General features: G+C 44.7%; 2 protein-coding genes across 6 annotated transcripts; one reads left to right on the top strand and one right to left on the bottom strand.

Moving 5' to 3' along the window:
- Positions 1-588: 588 nt before the first annotated feature.
- On the bottom strand, positions 589-18,954 carry ezh1 (enhancer of zeste 1 polycomb repressive complex 2 subunit). The gene is given in 22 exon segments (XM_061748364.1): positions 589-2,163; positions 2,541-2,625; positions 2,848-2,928; positions 3,003-3,084; positions 3,598-3,693; positions 4,706-4,884; positions 6,002-6,127; positions 6,242-6,270; positions 6,722-6,813; positions 7,883-8,067; positions 9,646-9,817; positions 9,901-9,992; positions 10,801-10,964; positions 11,204-11,306; positions 12,198-12,444; positions 12,446-12,604; positions 12,903-13,025; positions 13,118-13,243; positions 13,342-13,537; positions 14,413-15,094; positions 17,543-17,626; positions 18,825-18,954. Coding segments are annotated over 19 exon segments (2,394 nt in total). The 5' UTR covers positions 13,534-13,537; positions 14,413-15,094; positions 17,543-17,626; positions 18,825-18,954; the 3' UTR covers positions 589-2,102.
- Positions 17,240-23,245, top strand: ramp2 (receptor (G protein-coupled) activity modifying protein 2). Of its 5 annotated transcripts, none has more exons than XM_061748368.1 (6): positions 17,240-17,771; positions 18,198-18,245; positions 18,527-18,556; positions 20,716-20,748; positions 21,410-21,587; positions 21,664-23,245. In XM_061748368.1, exons 1-6 carry the CDS (start codon positions 17,717-17,719, stop codon positions 21,911-21,913), a joined length of 594 nt encoding a protein of 197 aa, XP_061604352.1. In that variant the 5' UTR covers positions 17,240-17,716; the 3' UTR covers positions 21,914-23,245. The 5 variants fall into 5 exon arrangements, with proteins under 5 accessions (XP_061604352.1, XP_061604351.1, XP_061604350.1 ...); XM_061748367.1 differs by having other exon boundaries at positions 18,195-18,245; XM_061748366.1 differs by having other exon boundaries at positions 17,241-17,771; positions 18,180-18,245.
- Positions 23,246-23,633: the final 388 nt, after the last annotated feature.

The following is a 23,633-nucleotide window of genomic DNA, read 5'->3' as shown; positions in this document are numbered from 1 at the left end:
GTCTGTAAAACTATAAAAAATAATAATGCTACACGTTCTGAAAACTAAAACAACGAATAATAATGCGACGCATTGTCTGAGGAAAAAAAAAGTAAGAATGGTTTTGAAGATTTAAAAGTAATAGTTTTTCATAGTCTAACGGCTTACGGGCATAGTATCCCAAAACCCCCCGATCTCGGAAGCTAAGCAGAGTCGGGCAGGGTTAGTACTTGGATGGGAGACCGCATGGGAATACCCGGTTCCGTAAGCCTTTTTCAGAGCTCGGCAGCAGAAGTCGCTGTTTTAATGCCAATGATGGACTACAAAAGCTCATCGATTTATCATTTACTGCCATCGTCTCCCCCCCCCCCCCCCTTTCTCGTTCATGACTGACTTTATACAAATAACGAATACAATTTTATTCCAAGTCATTTTTTTCCTTTTTAGTGTGGCCCTAACACTCCTTGTACCTTTAGTTTTCTTTTTTTTGGCTTGTTCTTTGAACTTTCGTTATATCTTTTCCCACACTTTTGTACAGCGGGCCACCATGAAATGAAAAAAATAAATAGTACACTTAGGGAGAAAAAGTCAGTTATAGGGAAACAAAAATATTACAAAAACCTTTATTTTTAATGCGTGTCAAAATTCCCACACACACTGCATCTTTGAGAGACTTTTCTTTTGACTTTTTTTTCTCTCAAAATTATTTTCTAAAAATAGCTAAAAGAAATGTATTTTCAGACATATTTTTTATTTTTACTGTTGCCCAAATACTCCTTTGAACTCTATGTTTGAACCAGGAAGACATTATTAATCCATTAATTACTTGCCTCTCAACTAAATACGACAACTGCTTTGAGGACCATTCAACAGGTTTTAGTATTAAAGGAGACATATTATTAATTTTTATTTCACAATGTTAAGAAGCTCCCAGGTGTCTAAAAAAAGGTATCTGACATTTTTCAGTCAAAATATGCAAACGATAAAGAATTACAGCACACTTACACTGCCATTGACAGCTTTAGAAGTCAAATATGCATGTTAACTGGGAAGGCAGGCATTGAGTTAAAATCCACTTGTCACAGAGTGGAAGGGGGAAAAAACAAAAAAAAGGCATTTTTACTTCATGACCGAGCCACCAAATAAAATTTTGTCAAATCAGTTTTGCAGATCAGTGTATGTGGTGCATGCACCGGACATCGCCTACCTTGACAACCGCACCGACTATTCAAGTATGTGTCGCTTTTAAGAAGCTGCCGCTAATCTGTGCTAACACTGCAGCTCTGCTTACCTCTTGGTTTTTGACATGATAGTTCTGCTTTGTAGACCTTGTGTTGCTTGAAAGTGGAGACTCTTCAGCTGGCCTGGTTGGGTGGATAAAGTCAGTGTGGTGGAAGTTTTATGTAAATTAAATTCAGAAGGGCTCGCTTAGTAACACATTTTCATAAATAGGCAGATAACAAAAAGGTATACTTGGTTGTTTAATTCCACACTTGATGGGTGGGCAGGCAATCCTGAGACCCAAATATTTGTATACAAAGTCAATTTTTCATAATATGTCCCCTTTAAGTTAAAAACAAAAAATTAGGCAAACTCTTCACTGCCTCCCAAGGATTACATTCAGTCAGTCGGTTTCTTGTCTGTTATCATATTTTTTGGACATAAATGCACAACTTTTAGCCTCTTGTGGTGTCACGTGACAACACAGAGAGGCGAAATATTGCCAACTAAACGAGATTACTGGTTTTTATTTACCCGAGATAAAGCACATGCACGTCACTGCTCGCTGTAACTAAACGGACACACTGTACGCTAACTAAGTGCGGCCCGAGTGGAACACAAAGGAAAACCCCTTAGCATCACGGAGTACTATAACAGTATAAGGTTGACAAGCGTGGCGTGTACGCGCGTGCGTTTGGGTAGATGAGGGGAGGGGGACAAGTGCACCTGCAAACATCCAGGAGGGAGAGGCTGCTTTTTTTGGAGGCGCTATTTTCGGAGGACGGAGCCAACGTGCGATGCTGCAGAGGGAAGGTGGACAGGGGCGGGAAGGAGGGGGCGCTAGTGGAGGGCTGCAGAAGTTAAGATCGGGATATACAGTATTTATGTATTGCGCTGGGCGGCTAAGACATGTCCACCTCCCTCTCGATGCCGACATATTTGAGGGCGTCGGCTTGGCTGTATCTGCGGGAGGAAGCGAAAAGCCGCAGTTAGAAGGCAAGAATTTGAATAGGTTTGAGGAAGATACAATCAATGCTTTTTAAGACCTTTTTATTGACATGTAACAATAAAATTGAATACATTCAAGTTACATTTATCAATTTAGATTAAATGTGAAACTTGCAAATTAAATAAAAAGTTCCACTTCTTTTTAAAATTAAGATTTTAAGACCATTGGATGGTGAATTTAAGGACACTTTTAAGGATAATTAATTATCTAATTTCCCCCTCGGGATGAATAAAGTGTATATAAAGTCCTCCATTTTTGGGACCTCAAATTCACAAGTTTTTAGGGAACTGGAACACCCTGTTTAATGCAGCATTTTCCTATTGGCTCTTACCTGTAGTCGAAGAAGAGCTCTTCCCCTTGCATGATGGCCCGCTTGGCGAAGATCCCGATGCGGTGGTCTCCGTTCACCATCACCACTGCCAACGCAAAGTCAAATCTTGAAACACTCCTCGACTTTCACTTGCTTTTGACGTCTTTCCAGCTACGCTGGATATAAAAAGTCTACACGCCCCTATTCAGATGCCAGGTTTTTGTAAACAAGTCAAATTTGTTGGGGCCACACAAATGGCCCCTGGATAGTTGTCCACTTTTCCCCCCCCCGTTTGACGCCCCTGACTCGATTAATCATTTATTATTACCTTTGGCGTAGCAGTTGGGATTGACCGAGTGATTAGCAAACCGGATTTTGTTCCCCTTCCTTGTGGCATCCACGACAAAGTCTGCAGAAAGGAAAACGTTAGAAATGATTTCAACAGGGCGACCTGACGCCACGGAAGCCTGGCTGAATACTTGCCATTGTTCAGGTTGAAAAGGAAGCTGGACATGTATTTGTCATAGATTCTGCCTCGACGGTCCGCCTCGTCCTGCGAGATGAGCTGCAACGTAGAAACGACCAAAGAGTCGGTTGTTAAGCCGCACTGGAATGCTGTGGTGCATTCAAGACTGCTGGCAAGTTGGAAATGTCACACTTTTTTACTTTGACCGCAATAAGCTAGTAAGCCAGCTAAGTCTGTTGGCACTTCTGTCGCCGAACCTGGTTTTTTTTCTTTTTTATAGCCACGAGCTAAGCCCCCACAAAACCTGTCATCGTCTTTTCCCCTTTCTATAGAAAACTTTTTTTTTTTTAATGCACTATTTTTGAGGATACATGGCTAGTAACGTCAAAAATAAACCCATGCTAAATGTTAGCTTACCCTATTGCCTTTGTGCTGGATGCTGCATTGACGTTTTTATTTTTTTTGCTACTTCATAGCCTCCCCTATGCTGCAGCTGCCCTCAGTCTCCTATTTAATAAAATAAATCTCCGCATCATCCAACCCCAAATGCTAAAAAGTAAATACAGGAGACGCTCGTGTCTCATTCCAACTGATTTGGTCAACTGGCCTTACCTCTCCACAGTACTCTGAGATGAACTCGTTCTTCTGCACAGGCTCTTTGATGAAGGTGCCCCATCCGGCGACGTCCGACGGAGCCAACAGGAGGTGCTGTCAAATGTACATTATCACTGTCAGAAACTATTACTGATATAATTGACATTAAATGGATAATTATTGCACTTTAGACCAGGTCCGAAAAAATACATGTATTTTTTCCAAACAGTAAAAAGTGTTCCAAGTTCCAGTGACACATTTCAGATTTTTTTTTCTCTCAAGTCACACAATTGGGATACGCGTCATGGCAGCATGAAGTGGAAAAAAACGTATGGGCTCTGATTATCTGCACCTCTTCCAAATGTGGATACAATCCGATAAGTATCGGATTATCTGCAAATGCGAATGTAGCATATACGCACCAGTCGGCTATACCTTGATGTCACCGAAATACATCGATTGTTGATGCATACACATCCGTGTATAAAAATAAAATGCCACCTTAAAATGTGCACTTTTACCACACACAGCACATGGCCACTGATGACCCCAGTACAGTAAAACTGCAAGCCAATCAGAATGATAACCCATTTTAAAGTGGGCAGCCTAAGGCACACCTGTGCAATAATCAACATCTTGATGTGCCACACCTGTGAGGTGGAGGTATTATCTCAGCAAAGGAGAAATGCTCACCAACACCGTTTTAGACATATTTGTGAAGAAGAGTATTTTCAGAGAAATAGGCCTTTTGTGTACATAGAAAAAGTCTTAACGCTGCCGCACACTGAGCGATGCGGCCGAACCCGACTGAACTGTCTTCTTCCTTAAGTATTAATCTATCATTGCATGGTTTACTAAATGTGGTAAAGTAGAGTATACTGTAAGTGCAGCAACAAACGACTATACAGACTTGCTGTTCAGGGCGTCCATATAGCTGTCATTTGTTTGCGATGGGTGCGACTGCATCATGCGGTGTGCAACTGGCCTCGGATCTTTTATGTTCAGCTCATGAAAAATGGCCGCAAAAACAAACAAAAAAAAATGATGTTGAGCTTATATATTTATCCAGTAGAATTAGCAATTAGAAAGATCCGGCGACCACGAGAGGCCCGTGTGTCGTGCGTACCTTTTTGAGCCCCCTCTGGATGCTGCAGTTCTTGCACGACACCGCTTTGCTGTCCCAGTGGTCGGCAGCGCCGCAGGTCATGCACAAGTCCGGATCGCACTCCCTCACCGCCAGGTAGCAGGGACACTGCTTGGTGTTGCACTGGGTCTTACACCTGCAGCCGGGGAAGCGATTCTGGCCTGCATTGCGGAGAGCTAACAGTGAGGAAGGACCTCTGCTGGCAGATATGCCAAAAGACAAGTTTGCAGCTCGCAACGTAACACTCTGCGGGCGGGAATAACCAAAATGTCTGGCCAAGAAAAACATCTGTTGTCTCCAATTCTGAGCTGGATTTAAATGTTCCATCTGTGGCATTGTTTAGCCTTAGCTGTCAGAATCGTGCTGACGTTGGAGCTGATGTTGTAAATCAGGAACATCGCGCGTCATGTTGCTTTGATTCCCCTCCAGGCCCTTTAGAGCGCACACATTTGAAACTTCCTGTTTGGCTCGAGCACCGCGCTGCTACGGGAAAAAGGCGGCGCGAGTGTTGGGGGGTGGAGGGAAGGAGGAAGCGAGGCTGACTGAATCGCAAGACATGCACGCAAAATTGGATTTTCTGCATTACGTTGTCCCCGATTGCCAACTCGTCTCCATATTGTAGGAATGCGCACAGCAGTGAGACGTGGGTTTTTGGTGCACAAGAAGCTCATTTATTATTATGAATTCAACTGTGGGCGCGTGTGTTTAAGCCAGAGGGCACTCTGTCTTCTGAATGCAGCGTTACAAGTAGAATCACAGAGAAAAATAAGCCATGCAGAAAATGTTGAAAATATTTCGAGAAAAAAAGCCATGAGCCCTATTTTACAATACTTTTTGTTGTCATTTTTAAGAGAATGTAAAAAAATCTGCAATCAACCAGTGTTTCCATTTGATTGGTTTTTTTTCTGTCAAAGAATTATTATTCAATTTATTGATTCCCAAAGTCATTTTGATTTTCTTTTTAACTTTGGCATGAAATGATCTGTATTTTGTTCTGTCTGTGGGAACCATTGTGACTTCAACTTAGGGCCGCAATGAAATGGGAAAAAAATAAAATTACATGAAATTTATTAAAGGTCATGTGAAGTTTTTGAAAAATAGTTACAGTAAAAAACAATTTTTACTATTATTATCACTTTCAACAGGAGAACGTCAACTACAACACTAAACTCATGTAAGCACGCCTTTATAGATATTGTTTTGTGTACAGAAAAGGAAGCAGCCTAAAAAATATATTTCAAAAAAGGAAATACTGTAGCGGTAAAGAAAAGAACTCACACTCATGCTCGCACTGGCAGAACTTCTCGCAGAAATTCTGCGTGATGACACATGGGCAGGTGCTGTCACACGGGTGATCGGGGTGGTCACACGGCTGGTAGTTGTACACCTGATTGGACGTGTTATCTGGAATGACAGAGCGCAGACACTACAAGAACACTCAAGAAGGAAATGGATAGAAATAGCCACGCTGCGATGTGGCATTGCGTTAACAAAAAAAGAAAGGAAAGAGATGCATACCTTTCTTGAGCTGAATCTTTGCCCATAACCTGTTTCATCAAAGAGATAAGAAAAATCTACTTTTAAGCATTAAGCTTGTGCAGTAGTAACACATTTAAAAAAGTTAATATTCTATTGAGATGGGCAGAATTATTTTTATGCTAGCTATATATCTTTTTTTTGCCTAAAATGCATGAGGGACATGCATGCGTTTGACTTATGGGCTTATTTAACTTTTAATATGTGGAAGGTTCCAAACTGGGCAGCACGATGTATTCGTGGTTAGGACATCTGCCGTCTCACAGTTCGCAGATTCGGGATTAATTGCGGAGAAAATCTGTTGGAATTTGTTTGACTGTTGCAGTCGTGCGTGAAAATTCAGACTGAATGATGACAGTCAGTGCAAAATCCACTTTTAACCGCATTTTACATCAGTCTGTTACTCAGAGATAATCGATCATGTCCGTATTGAACCGCAAATGAGAGCAGCAGCTCGCTTGCCTGTGCTTCCTTTTCTTCTTCTGCGGAGAGATGCCTCCGTCCTCCAGAGGGACGCGATGGATGAGGGCCTCCTTCACCGCAAACGCGTACACCTGCGAGACATCAAAACAGACACCCGATGTGCAAACATTGCCGTCTGTGCGTCTAATTATATTGGGCAATCAGTGCGGACGCAGCCATTATGCAACATCCGGGAAGTCCACTGTGAACGCGCTTTTCAGCCTCCACTTGAGGACACGCGCTCAGTAACAATGGAGGCTGTTACTGAGGAGCAGGAAGAATGTTCTCCGCTGCGGTTTCCGACCTTTTCGTCATTTCACTACAACCAAGTCACGTCTCCACATGGTCGCTGACTAACTGCTCGCATAATTATCGACGTGGCGAGAACGATTAGCGCGATACTGTAAATCCAAGCACTACAAAAAAAATCTCTTTAGCTGCACTTGAAGCGCAACACCATGCATCCGGCATCAAATTAACTGAAAAGTGCATCGGTGACTGTGACTCCTTTCCCACGTGAGGGCATTACAGTGAGTAAATACCCATAAAGAAATTGTTGCAAAAAAATTGCAACATAGCGGGAGTGCGACTGATGAACTGTGACATTTTGGACAAATGAGGACATGTCGTGCCATACTGTTCCATTCCAGTCCTGTAGGTGGTGGTAAAGCGTGCTACACACACACGACAAGCTAATTGTCACCACAGCGCCAACCGAATACATCTGTCACTGCCTCATTTGGCCCAATGCAAGTAGACTGTAACAATGAACATTTCCCTATTTGCGCTTTTATCCGGATTCACATAGGAATTTAATTTAATTCAACGTTTCTTATATGTAATATTCAATAATTTAGCAAAATGAGACGGTTAAATACCTCTTAAGTCTGTTCCGAACCTAAATTTGTACTCAAGTCTGAACGCTAACGCAGTAGTAAAGTCATAATTACAGCAAATATTTGTATGAAAAACACTTTGTGTGACCACGTACGTATTCTTTGCCGCTCTACAACCTATTTAGTTCATCACACGCTGTGCCTAACCTCAAAGTGTTGCATTTCAGGACCATCGTAAACTGAGGACCCACTGTATTATCTTCCTCAAGGGAATAGTGTCCAGTGACTAAGTCATAGTATGCAGCGCCCAGTGACAACTTTTCACCTCCTTGCAGTTCTTGGTGCCAATGAGGCGGGCGATGGAGCAGAAGTTGTTGAAGTAGGTGCCGTGCAGCACCCTGAAGAGCGATTCCTCCGCACCGCTCCACTCCGCCATGCAGCACGCCAGCTGCTCCGCTTCGTCTTCAGCCGGGCGCAGCTTGATGGGCGTCTGGCAGCGCGAATTCCCCTCTGTAAACACACGCACACACACACGCACGCACGCACGCGCTTTACTATCACAGAGGAACAAAAAACAACGATGACTCACTTTTATTCATAATTGTACAAATGCCGCTGTTAAGGATACACGTTATGACTAATACATAACAGAGATTCAACCGAACAACAGAAAACAGAACAACCCAGAAACAAAAGAATTTAATTTTTTTATGGTATGTTGCTTGGCCAAACAGTTCCGCTGTAAGTGGTTAGATGTCTTTCCTCAGTCGCACAAAGTATGAGGCATTGAGTTAAAGAAGACGGCGAAATCAGCTCGACACCAGAAACGGCCCATGTCAACTGAAGCGAAATGGAGTACTTGGTGGAAATGAGGCAGAAGAGCTACCTAGTGAGTGGCGTCACCTGGTATTTGTTTTCCTAAGTGGGGATTAAAAAAAAGCATCATCGGCCGCTTTTGTTTAATTCTGGTGATTAATTCAAGCGCGTCGTCTAATAGAGTCGAGGCCATTATTTGATGCTACAGAGTAAAAACTGTGCACTGTCAAGACACAAGACAGTAGCGCAAACGTGACACACGCTCTTTTGAACTTGCGCACAACCATTGGCTTTGTTTTGGTCACTCAACACAAGGCATGTTCGCACACTCGCAGCTCGAGGCCGGCGCGCTTAATGTTGCTTGGCAACAGGCTGAATGCAGCACTGCTGGAGCAGCATGCTCTGTTACCGAGTATCTTTATTAATCTGCTCAACAATCTGTTTCTTTCCACCCCGCCCCCTTACACACATTAACCCGAAATGTGCGAGAGCGTCCGCTGAGGCGCACGTGACTTCCAGAACGAGAGGCCTCCGGTGAGATGTTGATGATGGGGAGGGAAGGGGGTGGTGGTGGTGACTTATTTGCCTCCCACTGTTCTCCGCATGAAGATGTCAATAGGAATGAAAGCAGACGAGTGGGAGGAAGTATTTATGTTGGGGCCGTGGCACGCCAAACTGTTGATTTTGCTTGGCGAGAGCGTGGACGACAATCTGACTCGGAGGCCGTCATCCGCTGCCAAATGTCACTCTTCCGAAAGAGCTGCAGTCGGCTAGGGGAGGAAGAGGAGGAGGAAGGAGGGGTTCTTTTGGGTTGAGGTTATGGTAAATGATGCTCCTTTCAGAGTCATGCGCTGACTCACACAGCTATTAAAATAACTGCGTCTGCAGCTGGCCAACGGCCTTTAGTGGACTAGCAGGACATAAAAGATGACCTGGAGTAACCTCACATGCCCCGGGTTGCGTAGCTTTCAAAATCAGCAAGATTCTCGCTGTGGCAGCGCAACTATTCATGAATATATTTGAGAAAAATCTGATTTGGCCAAGAGGAACTTGAACGTGGTAGAGCATGTTCAGGACATGACCTCTTCAACTCCTTTGGCCATTTAAGGAGGGCGATCATTCAAAACAAACAAGGGTCTTGCTTCGAAAGCTTAAGGATTAGTTTAGGAGGACAACGCATCCACTAAGTCTCCCTCGGCTATTGCAAATATAACTTAAGAATCAAAGAAAGAATTCAAAACATTAGGATTCTCGCACTCTCCACATCTGTACCTGAAGAGGATGTCGTTTCATGGTCGCTTTCACCTTCTTTGCTCTCCTCGGCAAAGCCCGACGGTCCGGGGCAACTTGCGCCGGCGGGACGCTGCTGCTGCTGCTGCTTGCGCCTCTTCCGAAACCTCTGCAAGCGCAACATGTTCTGATCCACAAACTCTTTCGCCCCTTTCTTCACCGGAGAGGAGAATGCGGACGAGGAGAAACGTTAGCGACACGCGGTCACAGGAGACTTTGCGACCGTACGGCGCGCACCTGCAGCAGGAAGCAGTCGGCGCCGCACGGATCCGTCTCCATTCGGATCTCTTTGCTCTTCCTCTTGTACACGTTGGGCGTCGCGTGGAAAGCTTTACAAACAGGCACACTTTTAGCACACACAGACTGCAGTTTTCTGAGGCCAAGCACACAGGTTTGGTTTTTTTTGTCCACCAAATAGGGGTAAAATTCAAAGAAAGTGCAGGCCATTTAGCCAACATGAAAACATTGTATCAAAAATAACGTATTAATGTTAAAATGAAAAGAAAAATAATGCAAAAAAAAAAAAAAGCATTTAATCACACTTTTCTATTTCTGCACTCAAGTTGACAATGAATGTTTTAATTACGGTGTGGTGGCCAGTTGGAGGACGTTTAAGGTTTGAGTGCACGTAAACAAACAAACAAAAACATTCCTTTGTGACTTAAATGACAAGATGTCACCGCAGTGCAGATTACAATATTTAATCTTTCGCCTTTGTTAGTGTTTACAAACAAACAAATCGTATCATCTTTAGAAATGATATAAATGTATTTAACTTTTGTCTGAAGACAAAAGCCATAAAGAAAGCAAACCGTAGTCATGCGCGTCATTAGCGTAGCATACACAGGAAGTCAGCTCTCCCGTGACGTTCCACATATAGCAGATTGTGATGAAAATGCTCGAAACGTGACCGACTCGGCCGCAGCGGAGCGGGTGACGGGTCTCGGGAAATTTGGGCGTCCGTTTTGCGGAGCATAATTTGCCGTTGGCCGTATCGGTGAGTAGTCGTACAGTATCAATACCGATAGCGGTGACGGTATCAGCGTCCCTAATCGAAACCATCCTTGGCCTCGGCGGAGGTACGGGAGAAATGCTGTTAGGGAACGGACACGGCATCAGGAGGAAAGAAGCGCTTACGGTGGAGGAAGCAGTCGTATTTGAAGCATCGCCTGCAGAAGAGCGTGTGGAAGGAGTGCAGCGACTGCTCTCGCTGCACCGACTTTGCGAAGGGTCCGTCCAGGTTGGGAGTGCAGAGGGGGGGCAGCTTGACCGGACTGGGCGGTTCCAGGAGGTCCTTGTACCTATGCGCAAAAAATAAGTGAGAGGAGGGTGAACCTTTCGAGTCCATTTCAGCCATTTTGTTTTGCAGTCCAGCTCTTTCTTATGGCTACAAATGCTCTTTAGAGGACCCAAGCGTGGGCGGGGGCACCATTATTACCTCCCTCCCCGAATGCTTGCCTCCCCACGGCCAACACTAAGCAACGGCCCCATTCAGCATTGTGCCACCTTGATGGGTGTTTTTTTTTTTTTTTCCCCTTACTTTTCCTTCAGCTCCTCTGTGGTGCCCTTGTAAGGGAACATGGAGGCGATGGCGGTGAAGATCTTGTTGCTGGGGATCTTCTTGCTGCCGGACGGGTCCCGTACTGCGTGAAAGAGGCACACGCGGGGGACATTTTTGTCAGTACACGAGTGGCTCTTGCATTTTTTTTTTCTTTTTTAAATGCGTTGCCATGGTGAATCTAAAGGTAATACAGTGTTATGCAAAGTCAGTTGGCGGAGTCAATACTCAAGCATCCACAAATGAATTGCATTAAAGGTATGTCTTATTTGCCATCTGTAGCCTCACTGGTGATAAAAAGTGTTTATTTACTCATTCATGTTGACTGTCGGAAGTATATGCGTAAGAATTCAAATGCTGCTGTTCCTTTAAACAAGTGCGCTTTTAAGAGAATTCTGCTATCACTACCCAAATTTTACATTCTTTAAAAATGTTTAACACACATAATTTATTTGTATTTTATTGATCATCTCACTGAACATTTTAAAATGGTTGTGTTATTTTTTTTTACTGTTTTGTTACTTTCTATCCTTTTGCACTATAAACATTTATTTACCAATAAATCATTATTTGAATTACATATTAGGCACATTATCGCCTCCAGTGACCTCATTGGAGTTATGCACAGTGCCATTCGGGTTATTTCAAAAAATAAAAAATAATAATCCATATTGCAAAAAGAACGGCATATGCTTGATCACGATCCATCAAGATCCATGAAACTCATTCTACTAAGGATACTAGGGAGCTAAAATGGACTTTATGACTTGTTCTTTTTAAGATTTGTATTGTAGTTGTGTCACAGAACAGGTTCCTTTTCAAACGGAAACCACACAGGGGACACGTTGACCGCATGTAAACAACAGCGGCGGCGGTTGCATGGTGACCGCGCAAACAGCGGCGGCCTTGTGTCGCGCTCTCGTTTTCGCTCACGCGGGACAAAGTCTGACGAGACAAACAGCGGCGGCGCTCTCACGCTCGACGGCGCTCCTCCTCTTCCTGCGGATGAACGGCGCTTTGGTCTCCTCGGAGCTCTCGGCCGAGCCCCGCCTCGTCGCTCGTTCTTCTTCCTTCTTTTCGGTCACCGCCGCCGTCGCCGCTTCCTCCTCCTCCTCGTCCTCGTGGTCGGAGTACTGGCTTAAGGCCTCCACCAGCTCCTTAAAGATCTCGTCGTTGATGAAGCCCCCCTCTGGAACGTGACGTAGCAATGTGAGCACAGTAGATGTGAAGGAAATGTGACATCAACAGTGGGGGGGGGGAAGCACCTCGGTCGCCATGGACGCCGTCATAATTGTCAATCAGTTCCTCCAGGAAGGCTTCATCCTGCTCCAACACCTCGTCGCCCATGTAGGGAATGTTGTGCAGGAATGTCTCGTCCTCCACCTATCACAAATCAGATAAGAATTAGAAGTGTCTATTCCACAAAAAGGATGGAACTATTTTTAGGAGGAAGCATCACATGACACTTTATTTTTATTGCATGTGAACTGAGCTGAGAAAATAATAATAATCATAATAATGTCCACTTTATTCGGTACACCTGCGCAATCTAATAATATCACGACGGCTGAATTGAAGTGGTTTGATGTTGTGCATCTTTTGACCAGAAGTGGCATGAAAGGACGAAGGTGTACCTAATGATTTGGCCCAATGAGCGGGGCTGCACGTGTGTGTTGTTCACCATAAAGTTGTGTTGCAAAGGGGACCAGGAGTACATGAAGGGGATTCCTGTCACTGTCGACAATGGCCTCATGGCGACGGCCTGAACTTTGAACCCTGGGAAGCCGGACTCCACGGTGCACACCTGGCAGAAAGACTTTGTTTTTTTTAATGGGCAAATAATAACATTGCATTGTTGATTTTTCAACCCTCTTTAGATCCCGCATCATTTTTTACCTTCTTCGTAGCCACAGGGCCGCCTGAGCTCGACAAGGGCACCGGCTGGACCCTCAGCTTGGACCACTCCTCATTCACGATGCCGGTCTGCTCCTCAATCTTGAGCCGGTTGGACACGAACACGGCCTGGAAACACAAAAGTGCAGCCAAAAGCAACATTAAAACACAGGCGGCGCAGGGAAAAACAAAACAAAAACAGTTTTTAACAAGCGGCCCTAACCCACCTTGACCTCCTCTGCTTTCTTGAGGCGCTTCAGCTGACGGAGGCGCATATACTCGGACCTGACCCGCCGACGCCACTCCAGCAGGCTGTGGGCGGGGCCCAGGTATAAGGGCGGCTGAGGTCTCGGGGCGGGCGGGGCAGCGGCGGGCGCAACGCTTGCCGGGGTCGAAGCTTCGGCAGCGCTTACCTCCATGGCTCTTTAATGTAAATAAAAGATGATACATATGAGAGACATGCACAAGTGAATACTCCAAGTCCCCCTGTAATTTCGGACACTAAAGTGGACAGAATACGAGGAACACCTGCACAGTCTTCCTTCATTTTGCACAGTTGGTCTAGTATCAAAAATGTGGCCTTTACAAATACATCACGCTCAGTTTTGCACAGGTATGAATTGAATGTCTTTATAGGTGTCGTTGCAGTTTGCACTGAATGCACCATTATATGGAAAATTATTTCTAATAATATTGGTCACCTCAATTATTTACTTCAATGCAAAGGAATAGTAATAAAATGGTAAAAATAAAAACATGCATATATGGAGATCGAGTTAGCACACCACTGCAAACGACAACATTATAAAAATTGCTAAATTGAGAACAATCTGACAGTGTGGCTCAAAAGACAAAATGTTTGCATTGGATCTCACTAGCGGGTGTCCCTAATGAAGTGTCTATCGCATGAACGTTCCCCCCCTTTGAACTCTGACCTCTCTGGGAAACAGCGCCCCCTTGTGACAGCAAAACAAAGGCGTCACTGGGGTGAAATCAGCCTTCGTGGCCATTTCAAGGCTGCGAACGCTTTCAAAGTCTCTTGGTCGTCGTCGTGGTCGCCGTCATCAAATCGTGCGCCGGGGCTGTTACGCACGTCGAGCGCGCGGCGTTCACACGGCAGTGGCACGCGCGGTTGTCGCGAGTGGGCGTGCCCCGGTCACAAGAAAAGTGCGTAGTGGCTGCGTGCGTGCGTGCGTGCGTGTTTTTCCTGTGGCTTGCTTCAGAAGTTGCGTGAAAAGGAGCTGCGCAACATCCAACATCTGCGTCACACACACTCTCGCACATCATCCGCCACCTACCTTCAAATCCACGCGTGCGTGGCGTCGAACCTCCGCGAGCGATGGCCCCGCGTGGGTTTATGGACGTGGCGCGGACGCGGCGTCCGCATGACGACGGCTGGATGTCGGAGCGACCCCTCGGCGGCGGCTCTGCGGGGCCATGCTGCTGCTGCTGTGGGCTAACCCTGTTGTCGTGGGGTGGGGGGCGTGGAGAGGGAGTGGGGTGGGGGCGTCCACGGAGCTGCGCACTTGGCAGCGGCGTCAGTAGCAGCCGCAGCAGCAGCACGGTGACGTATCCGTGGGTCAGGGGAGGAGGATTTATGGCTAAATTGTTGTGCGCCGTCTGGCGAATGGAGGAAATGTCGCGCGTGGGGCAGCCAGCCTCCTCCTCGTCCCAACGCCACCGATTAATGTAACGTAGAGTCGCAGATCGTCGGAAAATATATAACGACACTTCAAAGTCACAAACGCCACTTTCTTGTTTGGAAGCGGTTAACTTTCTGGCTGATCATTGGCAATCGATCAGAAAGGTTGGAAGCGACCCAGCAGCTGCTGCTTCCAGTCGTCAAAACTCTCCCCATTTGTCGTTCTCCGATGATCCTGTAGGGGGCGAGCGAGGCCATTCCCCCTCTGTGCTCGATGAAGAAGATTCTTTTAGGCCAATGGTGCCTTCACGAACATCACGTAGGATCGCCATCTATGTCTGAAAGGTGAAAAAGTGACCCATTCGAATGTGATATTCTGTCTGAACAATACCAACGTGGCGAATAACATGCAATGCAAAACATCTACACATTATCGAGGGAATTTAGGATGTGTATAGTACTTTCCAGAACAAAGAACCGACAAAATTGTCCACATCCATAGACGTCTACGTACATCCAGGTGATGGCTATTGGCTCGTGGAATGTACCATTGTCGCAGATAATCATGAAACCCCTTTGTCCACAGTTCACTGAATAGCAATTACCCACAAAATGTTAACATCTGTCTTCAATTGATATATTTCCATACACCAAAAACAAGGGTAATAACAAAACCAAAAACTGACAAATATCTACAGAAACGCTGACACTAAACACCCCTAAAACTAACACCCACATGCCGTCGCCCCCCGGAAGCAATAAAATGTATCCGTAGTGTTTGGGGAATTTTTTGCCCGAAACACATGAAGAGAGGGACTATTATTTAAAGGGAAGGGGTTTAAATTAGGGGCTATTTGTCAACTGTGGGCCTGTGAAACCCTTTGAGACTACAAATAAACTTGAATTGACAGTTGACTTTACATTTCAACTACAAAATGCAAAATATTGCATGTAATAAAAAAATTTTTTTGGGGGGGGCGGGGTCATCAAAGCGTTCTACTGTATTTTCTAGCTACGGAAACATTTTCCCTCCAAAATGTTTAACCTCCCATAGACGTTGTATTGCCTCCAAAGCACTATATATTGCCTCTAATTACTAAAATATCATTCAGAAAAATTACATTCCTACCCAAATATGGTTTATGTAGTTTCCAAAAAAACCCTTTAACACGAAAACGCCACATTTGACCTCAAATACCAAATTTTACCTGTAAAAAATGTGTGTGTGTGAGGAAAATATGGGAAAATATTGGATATATATATATATATCCAATATTTTCCAATTTCCTTTTCCACTATTTATATATTTTTGGGGGGAGCTCCATGATGCAATAGTTTGCTTGTGAAACCTTTTGTGCCTCCAAATGTAATATTAGTATTCGTGCGTAAAGTAAATTCTCAGTAATTATTCAATAATTTTAAATTATATTAGTAATACATTTTTGACTTTTTATTCTAAATTTAGGCCTTAATAAAAGTTGCATGTTTCAAGGCACCTTGCATGACAGCTCAAATGTCAAGTTGTCGCCTTGGATGTCACACAAGAGGGCGCCGTTGAGCCTCATTTAATGCTCCAATGTGCCAAACCAATGCACTCGGGTTCTACACTGGGTCCAACAGACTGGCATGGGTTGGACAGCTATCATGCTAAGCTAACATAACACTGGTCTGTTGTATTGTGGACATTCATGCATTCCTGTTAACTAATTACACAATGGGAAATTGAAGTCTGTGTGTACAGTGTGTTGATAGTGAACTGTCAAACAAAAGCAAACACCCACAGGAAGAAAAGCTGTCAAGCATTGAGGTGTTATCAGCTGGAAGTTTTGCTTGCGCTTAATGTCAACCGGGCGTGTTGCTTTTGGCACCTGCTGTTGGGAAATCTGTAACATGTTTATGCAACGCCCATGAGAGATGGCGAGCGTGTGGAGAATAAGTGCATTAGAATGATGACAGGCTGAAGTGATGCAAGTAGAGCATATTAGCCATGATCTTTCACTTCTTGAGGGGAAATCTGTCGGCTGTAATGCAGTACGATGTATGTTATGTGTCTATTAGACGCTGGAGCAATAGGCAGGGACTTTAAATCAAGTTTAAGACTTCATTTGGGGACCTAAATCAGCGGTGCAGAATGCATAATGTGAACACATCATACCATATATAGCATATATATATTTGATCTCTAAATTGTCAATCATTAGAATACACAAGCTAGCACTAAGTATGTATACAGTCGGACGGTAGCCCCTAACCAGTGGTACAGTGAATCACCGCCATTGGCTGAGGATAGGGACTGATAGGGACTCACAAGACCATGCCCCTTAAAGCCACACATTCAACGCTCCAGCCGTTGTTATGACTTTCGGCTTGTCCCAAACGTACAGTAATTACACTTCATAAAACCAGTTTCCTTTTCATTCATTCGTGTTGTGAAGTTTTATTGTCTTTTTAGATCAAATCCCTTTTTTTTTTTTTTTTTTTTTAATATTTGGGCGGGTGGAACGGATTAATGGCATCTCAGTGGGGAATATTGATTTGAGTTTTCAGCTTGGTCACGGAACTAATTCAACACTTAATCTAGGTTCCTCTGTATTTGTATTAATGATGGTAAATACACGATTTGCGTTACATTTTTGAGTTTCCGCTCTACTGCAAACGATGACACGGTCACGGCAGTTGTTATGACATAGTCCGAACAAGTGATGGAGCGCCTCTCTCTCCCAGCTCGTGGAAGCAGAGGGGGCTGGATGAGAGCCAGGGATGTCGCTGCATCGGTAGCAGCGTACCTTATCACACCCTCTCTGTCCTCTTTGGCAGGAAAAACGCCCATCCTAGGAAATGTGGGCTTCCTGTTGTTTTATGGAGCCTTCCTGTAAAGGAAAGAACGAAAAAAAAGTTAGGATATGTAAGCACAGGCTAGCCTCCAAGTGCGAGAAGGACACAGAGCATTGTTGGGCAACATGACAGCCAACAGATTTCCCCTCGTTTTTGCTGTCTCTTTTCTTCTTATGTGTGGTAAGTGAAGCTTTTTACATGCCTTGCTTTGTATACAGTGAGTACTTCGGGCCTCATCTCAGAGTAGGAATTCCCAAGCGTGGTCCTGTGATTAAGTCTGTGCTCAGAGAAAGACTGGTGTAAGAGTAGGTCATAGAGCCGTACTACCAATTTATTTCCTATAATTTGATTTTAGCTGCCTTTAAATGGCCTTTAATTGAACATGCTCGCACATATTTCATTTTTCCGTTCGTGTTATATGAGGCCAGTGCTGCTTTGGTTGTGAAATCCTGCGCTGATGCAGATGTTTAAAATAACAATTTGGCCTCGTCACTGATGTTTATTTGTTCCACCTTTTGGAACCAAAGTACAGCAGATGAAATTCAATTTACTTCCTGATAGGGATGTTTATTTCTCTCCCTCATACAGCCTTGTGTACCCCAGTAGGTTGTCTGGTGGATGAAACGTTATCAATGCAGTCAGCCACCACAGTAGGTAAGAATATTGTTATTGTAAATAAATACAATAAGATCCTCCCTCAAGGCTGAACAATCCTCATTTGCATCCATATCCAACTTTCCGTGCATCGTTGCTCTCTAAGCAACTGCACGGTATTTTCTTAACATTTTGGTAGTATTTTGGAACATATTTGTGTGTGTGTGTGTGTGTAATCCTGTGCACCAATCAATCAGTCTTGGCGGAGGAAAAGTGACCTAGCACACATACTGTAGTACTCAAGCTGTATTTTCTACGTTACTGATATATTTTCTTTACAGTGAATCAATCCACAGAGATCGATATTGCCAGTAAGTGCCTGTTTAAGTCATAAATGCATAATAACACCCACACCCTGTATCACATCATAACATGTTAGATGTTTTGATTGACTGTGTGTGTCCTCTCCTGTGGGGAATATTTGGCATCATAAAGAGCTGCGAGTTGTGGGAGATGACGACCTCAGCCAAGATCTGTGTGCGTGTGTGTATGTTCCCTCTGCTCCAATCCAACACAAACTCCCGGTGAGGTCTCATCAGCCGAAGCCTCGTTGAAAGGTTAACCGAAACCGTGCCCCACCTGGCGCAACTTCCTGAGTTTGTTCGTCATTGCCCCCCCGCTGCGCTGCGACTGACGTGGCGTTGTGAAACCGGCGCGAGCGCCCCTTTGCTGTTCCTCGTCGTATGCCCCCTCTCCTCCTCTCGCTTGCCAACTCCCCCAAGTCGTAGCGCCTCCTCTGCAGAAAAGACACACTTCCTGATGTCATGACTAAATCAAAAAGCCCGGCTAGCAGATGTCAAAGAGAGGCCCCCGTGAGCTGATTCTGTGACATGTAAAGTACCGTGATTTTGGCCGCTTTGCGATCAATCACAGCAATTGTTTTTGACAAACAGTTAAGCGCACCCGGAAAATATTGTACCACACCAATTTCAATGGAGCTTTGCTGTGGTGTGGTGCACGGGTCAAGGAAGAAGCTGTGACATTTTTTGGAGAGGATCCAGATAAAGGTGCAGATATAGAAATTGATTTTGTATAGACAGGTGATGCGCAGGTCAAGGAGGATATGAATGATGGTGTAAATAATGGAGTTTACTTTGGACACAAGGAATGGAGAAGCTATTGCATCTTGGTCAGGACCGTGAGCAAGGTTGTGCAGGGGTCAAGCAAGAATCTGCAACATGAGATACATGAATTCACTGCGTGGAGGCATGGTGCGCGGGTCAAGGAAGATGCTTTTTGCTGAAGACCTGGATAAAGGTGCAGATAAAGAATTTACTTTGTATCGAGCGTTGCCACATGGGTCTATTAAGAAATCTTGTATTTTTCAAAAAAGGATCAGGATAAATGTGGTGCGTCGGTCAAGGAAGAAGCCAATACTTTTTGGGCCAAGTTACTTTGAAGTCCTCCACAAACCAGAAGGAAGCTAACGAAAAAAACCAGACAATCATAAACACTTTTTTTTTCCGGGAGGACTGCACTCAACTGGGTGTCGGTGTACTCATTAGACATTATTAGTCGTTATTTGACTGTAACATTGCAATCTCTGTGCTTTTGGGAGTGCTGGGTTGGAGGAAGAACAGCCATTAGCCGGTCAGCATACCCAAGCGAAGGTCTGGGAGCAGATTACACTTGTTTGCTTGATTCGCACGTTAAGTTTGTTTTTTATTTGGTTCAAATGAAGCCAAATATCGATCGCGCAGATCTTGCAAGGCCGTGATTCCCATCCAGCCCCCGAGAAGCTCTAAATTTTTGCGGATGTTTCCTATTTGGCAGAGGCGGCCCCAAAAAAAAAAGAAAAAGGCAAATAAATCACATGCTGTGAGGCTGGCCAGGCCTTCCACTGTGAGAAACTGAGACGAAAAAGCAGAACAAGAGTCGAGGACTAAAGGGTTTTCAGATGTGAGTCCAGCCCAGCTCGCTTTGGGTGTGCTCCCTTCTTTTTTCATTTGGGGGAGAATGGAGAGGACAATCTCTGTTGCCTCCACCCCCTCGAGAAGGAAGGACCATCCCAGGGAAGCGCGAGTCGGGAACGGGAAGAGCTGCTGCCGAGGCGCGGGGGCCGTCGGGCGGATCTGAGGGGAACATCTGGTGAGGCGGGCAGGGTAGCTCTCCGTCGGACATCTGGTGGCGAGGGTTTCACGCCGCGTCGTTCTCATCCTGCCGCCGCTTCCTGTTATGCCTCGCTGTACCTCGGCGTCTTCGTACAGGGTCATCCGTGCGGGAGGAGACACCCTGATTCATTTATTCTGACATGAAGGGAGCGCTCGGTTTGATTGGGGTGTTCCTCTACTTTCTTTATGGTGAGTGTGTGTGTGTGTGCGTGAGTGCGTGAGTCTTTTTCCAGCTGCAGATGTCTTCCTGTAGAACACATGAAGCTGAATTAATGGACACATTTCCCTTTTTTTTTCAATTGTATTTTGTATTGCACACATTCCATCCGTGCTTCTAATCTTAACTGTTTCCCCTCCAGATGCCACCATTGGAGACATTACCTCACCAAGGGGTATGTGGACGAATCGTATACACTATTTCATTAGGTACACCTGCACAATCTAATGAGAACCAATTTGAAATTCAGGAAGGGATGGGGACCAAGTACGAGTACAGATGTGTACAGTATTGCCATTGATACTCAAACTCGTAAACATGCTCCGATACTATGACACCAATACCACTTTAGCAGCCTGGTATATATCTTCCAGCCAGTTGGAGTAGCAGCCGTGTTAACTAGATTAGCGCAAACACCGATGACAACACTTAAGCCGCTGCAAATTATACGCTGCGAAATGGATGACGAACTCTGCTGCTCATGGGGGTAGTGTGGGGAGAGTGGGGGGCCGGCGGCCCCTACACAGAGCAAAAACACACACGTGCAGCGAAAGCTCTCCGAAACCTCTGCAACAACCCGACATACAAAGATCCAAGTCTCTCAGTCGAGACGTGTCACTTCAACATTCTTCCTTGACACCAAGTACTACTTTGCTTTTAGCCAGGGATTTGGCGCCATCTTGTGGCGTCTTAGAGCATTATAGAAAGAATACAAAGACATATGAATACATTAGGTGTACCTAATGTAGTGTCCAGTGTATGTATGATTTGAATGTTATTTTTAAGTTGATTTCCCCCCCCCCCCCCCCCCCCCCCCCCAAATCTCTATCTTCCAGCTTGCGGAAAAAGCATTGTCAGCTGTATGAACTTACACATGTTCTGCAACACTCTTTACGGGGGAGCCACCATGGACTGCCTTTATGAGCTCCTGGAGCACATGTGCCTGTGCAACTTCGACATGGCCATGGCGGCGTTGAACACCACCGACTGGTGCGCTTGGGGCAACGTGAGCGGGTAAGCGGTCGTCACGGCTGAAGTGTTTTCAAATGGTGTCACGCGTGCGTGACGGTGAGGCGCCGGCTCTCAACAGGTTGTACAGCAACTTGAGCCTGTGCACCGAGAACATCTCTGACTGCCTGAGCATCCCGTGGCCCAACCCTCTGGTGGAGCAGACGTTTGTCGACATCCACCACAAGTTCTTCAGGGACTGTCCCATGGAGGAGCTCAGCGACCCGGCGCCGCCCATCGTCTTCGCCCTGGTCATCACGCCCATCCTCCTGATCCCCATCATGGTCAGTCTGGTGGTCCTCAAGACCAAGAATGGAGATGGGAGCTCCTGATCCAATTTGGGGGAGGGCCAACGATCATCACTGGGAATTTAGAATACCATAGGTGCTTTTCAACCAAACACATCCAGGAACATTTTGTTCCTGGTCGTGTTATTCAAAGACCAAAACGTTTCCTATGATCTATTTTAATCTATGTTCTGGGAATTACGCAAATCAGGCAAATGACGCAGGAAGGATCCGGTTGAACCATTTGCCAGTTCTGCCTTTGTTGTTATATTCTCTACCCTTTTTTAGTTTCCCAGACTCGTTTGGCTCATCAGTTATCAACCTTGCGAATATCTTGGCATTTTCGTGTATCTACCCTAGAGGGTTAGGGGTTGCTAGATTTGCCCTGGCACTAGATTTTAGACCATGATTGTCTGAAGGTTCCTGGTTCCAGGGGAAAGTTCACATGGACCATCAAGTCCTTGCTTTATCGCAATAATCCACATTTCTGCCAATCGGTCGAGTCTAGTTTGGTCACGTAAATCCTGATGCGGCTTCTGTTTTGGGGTTTAGGGACGCAGTTATTACAGTAACTAAATTAAAAAAAACAAGATGACAGTTTCTTCTCGACATGAAGCTTTTTATGACAAAAAGCAGTTTGGTGTTGTGCAAGGAGAGACTTTTCTTTGTCCAGCTGTGCCCCTTTTGACACCCTCCCACTCTTTTTGGTGTCCCCACAGCAAGGATGCCAAAAGTGATAGACAACGGTGCGTTTGACAAACAAATCGTGCCAAAGTGCACAGACCTGTGCTACTTGGTGGAGACAGCCCCGTCATCTTTTTAATGACAAGACCTTCGTGGATTGGTCGCACTTAATATGAAGCAAATGACGACAAGCACCTTTAGCACATTGTGTAATTATGACAAAAGCGCAAGAGCTTGCTAGTAAGACATATTTTGATTACATTGGGAGTGTTTGTCTCCCCCCCCCCACCACTAAGTGTTGGGTGGCACAGGTAGCTAGCTATTCATTATATTGAGTCACCCCGGCAATCTGCTCGGGTCGGGCAGGATGGGATGCCAGAGGTGATGGAACACAGTTATCAGGAGACGGAGCCGTCTTTCCTGCTATTGTCTCCTTTTAAAAGACAAGCCTTCCTCCGCCATCCTCATCCTCTTATGGAGAGCTGATTAATATTTAACGTAATTTCAGTGACAGGAAGCAAAAGATTTAAATAATGTTTCGCCTTGTCTGAGTGACGAGAAAAAGCTCTTTGCTATTTCGGATTTAGTTCCTATTTATATGATATTTCTGTGTATTTTCTGAACTTCCTATAGTGTCTGAGAGGAAACAATACTATGTACTGTATTATAATAATAAAAAAATTCAAACATTGAGATTTAAGTTTGCTTCTCACGTGATATTGACCCATCTGGCCTGTCATGTAAGTCTAACAACATCATCATCAGATAATGCTTTGGCTTCTCTTCTTTTCTTCCAATATATATATTATAATATATATATTGATTTAGATTTAAGAAAATAATAATATATTGATTTAGATTTAAGAAAAAAAAATGATTGAGCCCGACAAACTCTACCAATGGTAGAAAATAGAAATAATGCAAAAATACTGCTTAGAAAGAAACCATTTTGCAGTAAAATAATGTATAGATAACATTTTTTTTAGATTAATTAAAAAGAAGCAAGACATGCCAAATTAGTGAATAGTTACCATACTATACACTACTAAAGTTATAAATAAAAAAATGTGCAAAAAATTGA

Source organism: Phyllopteryx taeniolatus, chromosome 16 (genome assembly GCF_024500385.1).
Source record: "Phyllopteryx taeniolatus isolate TA_2022b chromosome 16, UOR_Ptae_1.2, whole genome shotgun sequence".
In the NCBI taxonomy this organism is placed as follows: domain Eukaryota; kingdom Metazoa; phylum Chordata; class Actinopteri; order Syngnathiformes; family Syngnathidae; genus Phyllopteryx; species Phyllopteryx taeniolatus.
The sequence above is the reverse complement of the archived record's forward strand: the minus strand, read 5'-3'. Positions and strand labels throughout refer to the sequence as shown.